At 32.5% G+C, this 8,063-nt stretch overlaps 1 protein-coding gene across 1 annotated transcript; it reads left to right on the forward strand.

Annotated features, from left to right (window-relative positions):
- Positions 1-5,007: 5,007 nt before the first annotated feature.
- Positions 5,008-7,351, forward strand: LOC120166430 (receptor-like serine/threonine-protein kinase At3g01300). The gene is made up of 6 exons (XM_039175682.1): positions 5,008-5,402; positions 5,631-5,950; positions 6,023-6,158; positions 6,288-6,421; positions 6,497-6,620; positions 6,701-7,351. The coding sequence occupies exons 1-6, from the start codon at positions 5,288-5,290 to the stop codon at positions 7,156-7,158; spliced, it is 1,287 nt and encodes a 428-aa protein (XP_039031613.1). The 5' UTR covers positions 5,008-5,287; the 3' UTR covers positions 7,159-7,351.
- Positions 7,352-8,063: the final 712 nt, after the last annotated feature.

The following is an 8,063-nucleotide window of genomic DNA, read 5'->3' on the forward strand; positions in this document are numbered from 1 at the left end:
CGTATATATATAAAATTCATGCTAGAAGAATCATCCACCAAAGTCATATGTAGGACATGAATCGATCTAGATTAATCATGGTGAAACTTTAAAAAAAACATTAAGCTTAGATAATATGGTTCTATATGTTGGGGTTGGTCCCTGGATTATTGACGTCAGGCAGAATAGTGATTATCCTGCAAGCGCTCCAACAGATGATTCACAAGAGAAAATTCACCAAAAAAAATCAGAGAAAAAAGTCTACAGGGTTTAATAAAATATTATAAAATCAAACAATGACCAAAATCAGTCCACAAGCCGGACTGTTATAGCCAAAAATCGTATTTATTCGAATTTTGCCAAAAATAGCAAAATCCCGAAAATCACTCTGCATTGAAATTCGAAATAAAATAAGCAATCTCAAAAAAATCCGGTCTAAATCGGATTTAAATTGACTTCCTAATTGACAATCAAAATATTACCATAAATAGTAAAAAAAATATCTAAATCTAGTGATTCGGATGGAAAACGGCAGAATTTGAGGTCTTATGCGCGATTCTGACACCTGTAGCCAAAGTTATGGCCAAAAGACTGAAACGTACTCAAAACGACCCCAATGAGGAACATGTCACAATCAATTCCCGCCTTTACGCTGATCTGCCAATTCATAGTATCTCAGCATCATCAAGGTGCAATCTGACAGTTCAGCATCAAGGTTGATTATTTAATAGCCTAAATCTAGTTTTAAGAAAGTTTTTTTTTAAATAATTGTTGAATTAAATGACTAAGAATTTAATATTCTTAAGTATGTTTTACGTTGGAGTATTGTGATTACAGATACAATATTTCATTTGAAAAATTTTACCCAATTCAATTTTGCATAATCAAAATTTATAAAATTATTAGCATCAAATGATTGTAGACAGAAAAAAAGTGTATTGTGTATAACACGACAATACAAACTTCATGTTAAAGGGTTTGGAGCAAAGAAGAAAAAAAAAGGTTTGAATGGTATAAATATAAGGTAAATTATGCATTGCGTATCTAAATTATCAGTTTTAATATATTTTAGTACCTAGACTTTTATTTTTTTAAAAATCATATCTAAAGTTTAGTTTCTATTTCATTTTAGTTCTCATCATTAAAAACTTTAATTTTTGTTTTTGTAATACTCATATCACGTATATGTCTCAAAATACGAGTTAAAGATATCACATCAACTTTACAAACATTCATTGATCATAAATGCTTAAAATTTTGTTCCATTATATAACATTTCATTATTAACTTTACAGTTATTCTATTAATCGTGTTAAATCATAACATAATAATTATCATATAAATCAAGCTTAATTTGAGGCAAAAGTTTAGTAGTTTAATAGTAATTAATACTTCTTAAAAACTGTCTAATTTTAAAATATTTCTTTTTTCTCATAAAATATATTTTTTTATCTAAAATATAAAACTTTGATTCATATTTATAACCCTAATAATATATCTTAGACATTTCTTATTCGTATAAATGTCATCTAGAAAATTTAAAATAGTAGGATGGCATTGCTGATACATGTAGTTGTGATATTTCTTTGCAAGTAGTGCATACTGTCATCATTCATAATAACCTAGAACATAGGAGTAACATGAAAACATAATTTATGACAAGTTTTATATGTTGATAGTATGCACTACTTGCAAATAAATATTATTCTGTATTAATCCACATAATTAAAAACTATTCTGTTTATACCACTTGAAACTAGACTCTAATAAAAATCTAACTATATAAGAAACTTTTTCTAGTTCATCTTATACAATTTATAATGAATTTATGAAGTTGACATGCATAAGTTGTTTTGAGCAGAATCTGCTATCATGCTTTCTGACCTATCCTCAATTAAAAATTCATATCTTTTTGTATATCTATCAAAATAAGTATCCAATTGTTTTAAACAGAACTATACTGACATACGAATCCGACAATATAAAAATCGTCCTCTAATCATTTCTGTATAATTTATGAAGATTTTCTAAACTTACTGTTCAGAACACAAATCTGAGCAAATTTCACTATCTTATATTTTCAACGTATTCACTAATTCTATTAGCATATTAATTGAACATATATGTATGAATCACAATTCACCTAATAGTTAAAAGTTACTTCTTACCATATTAATTTCTTCATTGGCTCATCGCAAGCCAATGTTTACTCGATAACACAAATACAAATTATATATGCACTCACCTGTTCACCTGGTCATGGTGTCCTTAGCTTGTAAACCTTCCTAGCACTTCATGTTACGTCCTTAAGCCTCTCCTTAGCTTTAACATTGATTGATCTTGATTTCAATAATAATCTAAATGAACACCATTTACATAACATATAAATTTCAAACCATATGTTAAAATCTTACTAACATAGGTACACAATAGAAAATAAATTCCTAAAAACCTTTCGATGCTCATTCGATACGAATTTCATATCACATCATCAATATTGATTTTAATACTTCAAATTGACCAATAAATCCCTTTTTATCCAAATTCAACCAAACTTCACATAACATTTTCCAACTTTCCATTTTAACTACCATTTATGAATCCTTTTAGAATTCATATCAACTTTCCATTTTATTCCAAATAGTCCTTTGTCTTTTAGCTTCAATTCAAGTTTCAATCAACTTAATTAAGTTTTAGGCATCTAATTTTCAGCTCAATACCTCAACAACTCAACTATTACCACTTATTTCACTAACTTTCTCAATATTCGCCATTTGGTACTCAAACTTCGTCAACTTTCCAAAATAGTCAAATTTCACATTCTAACATCAAATTCAATATTCTAACTTTCAATTCCAACATAGTACATCATCTTTCTAGCATTTTTACATGAACCCAATAATTTTTCATAATTACTCAATAGGTCCCCCAACTTTCATAAAATTACAAAATGGCCCAAGTAACTTTCTAAAGATTGTAGGACCAAACATAATTTCTAAGCCTAGTGAAAATTTTCACAATTTCCCCTATTAATTCCTTAGGGATGAATATCATAGTGGTTAGGGTTCTTGATTTTCACTTGATTCAAACATGTATTCCACCTCTAAACAACATTTCAAGGCTTCTACAATCAAAGCACTAACATGATTTAACCAAATCATAATTTTCTCAAAACACTATGTCACGACAATTTAAATTTTACCCAATTTCAAATAGTTTTAATCATCATACAAGCTTTAGAATTAATCTCCAACATAAAAAACATAAAAATCTTTCATCAAATCCTCAAAATAACAAATCCTACATAAACCCTAATTTCCAAACTCATCATATAATCATGATCTCCATGTAATATGTATATCAAATGATAGAAAATTTCAAGGGGATTAATTCTGTATCTAATAGCTTAATCCAAAAATCAATTGAATAAGTTTAAAATTAAAATAAAATAAAATTCTTACCTTTTAGCTATGGTGGTGCACATTTTGTGGCCGGAAGAAACTGAAATTTTCTGATTTTTCTTCAATTAAAACATAATACACTTGACTTAATTTAATATAAATGAATTTAAAATTCATTTAATGTGAAATTATCATTTTACCCTTAATGAAACATGATAATTTCAACTTGCCATTGCATTATCATCCCTTTTAATATTTTAAAGTCAAATATGAACAAATAAAAATCCAGTTTTCACCTTTACCCTTGCAGATTTTCAAAAACTACAATTTAGTCACTAAATTTTCCAATTTCAGCTAAATATATAAATTCAACTTCAATTACATTGATCCACATTAAATTTCATTGTTCTAAAATCGGAAATAATATTTCCAACCTTTATCTATCATTTTCAAATTTTCGTAAAATTCTGGTTCGATTCGATTATATTTTCTTTCGGACTTTAATTCTTTATAGCTTTTAACACAAATTCCGGATCAAAATTCTGGTTTCCAAGAAAATGTTATTCTTGGGGTTGAACTATTCATTTACGGGGTCAAAATAACTAACTTTTAAAATTACCCTTTTGGTCCCTAAACTTTTCCAACTTTCTACTTTGACAACTAAACTTTCAAAATTTTCAAAATTTTTAAAATTTATGTTTTGATCGCTAACCAAAATTTGGGGTATTACAGTTTCATTTTAGTACTCTCGTTCAAAATTCAACGTTAAATTTTGAAAAAAAAATTAAAAGTTTAGGTACTAAATTGATCAAAACTGGTAGCTTAAGTACTAAATGCGTTAATTTTTTAACTGTAGGATACTATAATGAAATGAAAATAAAACATTAGGTATGCCTAAAAAATTAAAAGTTTAAGTACTAAAATATATCAAAACTGACAGTTTAAGTACTAAATATGTAGTTTATCCTAAATATAAATAGTGTAAGTTATTTGTAAGACCTGTGGAATTATGTTTCTCATATAGTAACAATTATATGATTGAGGTGAAAAAAGAAAAAAAAAAAGGTAGGGTATCTTGTTCGGCCAATATGATGAGGTTGAGTGGGCTAAAACTGGTGAGCCAAATTCACAACTATTCTGAAGCCTTACATGATTGGTGGTGGGTTCCCGATAGGTATTGTTCTTTCCAACTAGGGACCTCGTCTATTTTGCTTTTTAACTCTCACCCAAAGGCATCTTGGAATTCCATTTTGTTTATCCATGAAATGACCTCCCACCAAAGCTTCCCTCTTCCCATTGAAAAAAGAACAACATTTCTCTTAAACAAATAAAGGTTACCGGCATGAGGTCATGAGGAATTCAAAGAAACAATAGTCAGGTGTTTAGAAGCTCAGGGGAATCTTGGCGCAAATTAAGGATACAATTGCCATGCGTTTATCTACTTCTAACGCCAACACTGCTAATAATTACTCCTCCTTTTGGGGTCTTAATGATTTTATTTTTGGGTAAGGTTATTCAATTATGTAACTCTAACGATAAAAGAGAATATCTTTCATCTTAAAGATTTACGGTTCGAACAGAATGTATTCCGTTGTTATTATTTTAATTGACATTGAGTGTATTTATAAGTCGGGATTGAAGAGTAGATGGCAATAGCCATCCCCCAAAGGTAAAAGGTAGCTAAAGAAAAAGTTCTTTTTCTAGACAGTACTGCGGTGATGCTTATGATGATGACTGCAATTTCCGACACCCACAATCCTCTCTCCTTCTCTCTCCTTCTCTCTCCTTCAACTCAATTAACTCTTCTCCATTTACTTTATTCCCATGCCCAAGAGCAATTATAGTAACTTGTTCATTTTTTAACGTACAAATCAGGTAATACACCTTCTCTTCCTACCTCCTTCTCCATGGCTGACAACAACTGCGGCTGTTGGGTTTTCTTGAAGCGCGGCGTTTGCAACTCCTCTTCTTCTACTCACTCCGCCAGCACTATCCCTCGCACTAGTCTTGTCTATGATGCTGGTATTTTCTTTCTTTCTTCTTCTTTTTATATAATTAGTGTCTTATGTCTCTTTCTCTTTAGCCTTTTGTTTTTGTTTTCTGCTTCTTGTTTTCTTCCTTTCTCCGTTCTTCTTTGCTGCCTGATTTCTGATATCAATCCCATGGGTTGCTTTGGTTCTGATTTCTTCATTTATGTTTATGGAATTACTGATCGAAGGAAGACGGCTGATTGTCAATCTTTATGTGCAGCTACAGAGACAAGATGCCTAAATGCTAGTCATAGAGACCTCTGCCCACCAAATGAAGCCCACCTTTCATCCGATAATCCTGATCCACCAACATCAACCAACAAATCTCGATGCCAGCTTCTTCAATTTACTTATCAGGAGCTAAAATCCGCAACGGGGAACTTTAGGCCTGACAGCATACTTGGTGAAGGTGGTTTTGGGTATGTCTTCAAAGGGTGGATAGAGGAGAACGGGACAGCACCGGCCAAACCAGGTTCAGGGATCACGGTTGCTGTCAAGAGTTTGAAACCAGATGGTCTTCAAGGCCATAGAGAATGGGTGGTTAGTGTAAATAACATACTTATTATGTGATTTGGGTTAGTAGATTCAATGTTGAAAGAGATTCTTTTGCAGGTGGAGGTTGACTTCCTTGGACAACTTCATCATCCTAACCTTGTTAAACTTATCGGTTACTGCATCGAAGACGACCAGAGGTTGCTTGTATACGAATTTATGACCCGAGGAAGTCTCGAAAACCATCTTTTTAGAAGTAAGTCTTGAATGTTGTCCTTCTTTCCAACTCGGTTTAAATCCTCTGTGAGTCGGCTCTAATGGACAGTTATATAAGTTCACATGAAAGAAATATTGATGTTGCCTTGTTTTGTCTAATCTTGCAAAGGGACAATACCTCTCCCATGGTCAAATAGGATCAAGATCACACTTGGGGCAGCAAAAGGATTGGCCTTTCTCCATGGTGGTCCAGAGCCAGTCATTTATAGAGATTTTAAAACATCCAACATTTTACTCGATTCGGTATGTATTTCGTATCGGTGTCGACTCATACCCATGGTTTCATTGGAATCATTCATATGGAAATTATTATTGCAGGAATATAATGCTAAGCTTTCAGATTTTGGTCTAGCAAAAGCTGGTCCTCAAGGTGACAAAACACATGTTTCTACTAGAGTTGTTGGAACCTATGGCTATGCTGCACCAGAGTATGTTATGACAGGTATTAAACTTCTTAGACATGATCCGACTATTTGAAAGACGGAAACTTGATTCAACATTGGAGTTTTCCCCCCCTCTCAGGACACTTGACATCTAAGAGTGATGTCTATAGCTTCGGTGTTGTATTACTCGAGATTTTGACCGGCAGAAGATCGATGGACAAGAAGCGTCCTAGTGGGGAGCAGAATCTCGTTGCTTGGGCTCGGCCGTATTTAGCTGACAAGAGGAAGCTTTACCAATTGGTGGATCCCCGTTTGGAGCTGAATTATTCTCTTAAAGGGGTGCTTAAAGTTTCTCAATTAGCTTACAACTGCCTCCATAGGGACTCCAAAGCCCGTCCGACAATGGACGAAGTAGTGAAGGTCCTCACTCCATTGCAAGGCCTTAACGATCTCGCCATATTATCCCATCACTCCCGTCTATCTCAACAAGCGAGACGTAAAAAGAAACCGGAAGGACCTCATCAACAACTCCCCAATGCTCAATCCAAAAGCACCAGAGACTCCCCCTTGAATTCCGGCAAACACAGGCGTAGATGATCTGTATTTTGGCAAGGACTTGAAATCGAACTTGATCGTGTGAAGATAATATTTCAGGCCCGGATGAGCTAAAGTAGTAAAGCGATTTCTTCTAACCATGAATGTGGGAAGATTATCTTGCAATTTCCCAGTATTGTAATCAGATCAAACTCTATGCTTTGCTTCAAATCTAAATCTCCTCTTTTTCTTTCAATTGACCGAAACAGACGCAATATATTCTAACCATCCGGTCCAAGATAAAAGGCAGTGGGCTATGTGCAGCAAATGAAATGAAGATAACAAATAAAGAGAAAAAGAGTGAGTTCCCCATCAACTGTACTCTTCCGAACTAGAATCTAATCCCTGCCTGCCGCCTTTAACTTATTCTGGAAATCACTTGCAAAATGCATCTTGACATCAGTTACGTATTCTGTATGGCATTCAATATGGAATCTTTCTGGGCTTTACTTGATTCTGCAAATCATTTCCACAAGACTACAGTGAAAAATAAAATAAAAGGTGGTTTAGTTACGTTGGGAATTCATCATGCACACTTTTCTTTCCTTCTTTTGTTGCTTGAAGATAAAGAAACCATCACATTAGGGTAGCTCTAGGAAATAATATATTATGCAGACCAATCAATATAAATCAATCTGGATCTGGCCCTTCCTATGGGTTCCTCATATCTTTTCAATTTATGATTTTTATCATAATTATAATAAATATGAAAAAATATTTATTTTTCATTTCCTTTCTCCCATTTTCCAATTATAAAAAAGGAAAATATTTAGGATATCTAGGTTCCGTTTGATTCTAGAAAATATTTTCTGCTTCTTATTTTCATAAAGTAATTTTCATTTTCAGTTTTTTGAAAATTAAAAAACATGTTTGGTTAATATAAATGAAAATTTGAATTCAAAAATAAA

This window comes from Hibiscus syriacus, unplaced genomic scaffold, assembly GCF_006381635.1.
Source record: "Hibiscus syriacus cultivar Baekdansim isolate YM2019G1 unplaced genomic scaffold, ASM638163v2 tig00111640_pilon, whole genome shotgun sequence".
NCBI classification, from domain to species: domain Eukaryota; kingdom Viridiplantae; phylum Streptophyta; class Magnoliopsida; order Malvales; family Malvaceae; genus Hibiscus; species Hibiscus syriacus.

Excerpts from the sequence above, each read along its gene's own strand:
- LOC120166430 (XM_039175682.1), top strand. The coding sequence starts at position 5,288 with ATGGCTGACAACAACTGCGGCTGTTGGGTTTTCTTGAAGCGCGGCGTT. Across the intron at positions 6,159-6,287 it reads CGAAAACCATCTTTTTAGAA|GGACAATACCTCTCCCATGG; the intron begins GTAAGTCTTGAA and ends AATCTTGCAAAG. Across the intron at positions 6,422-6,496 it reads CCAACATTTTACTCGATTCG|GAATATAATGCTAAGCTTTC; the intron begins GTATGTATTTCG and ends TTATTATTGCAG.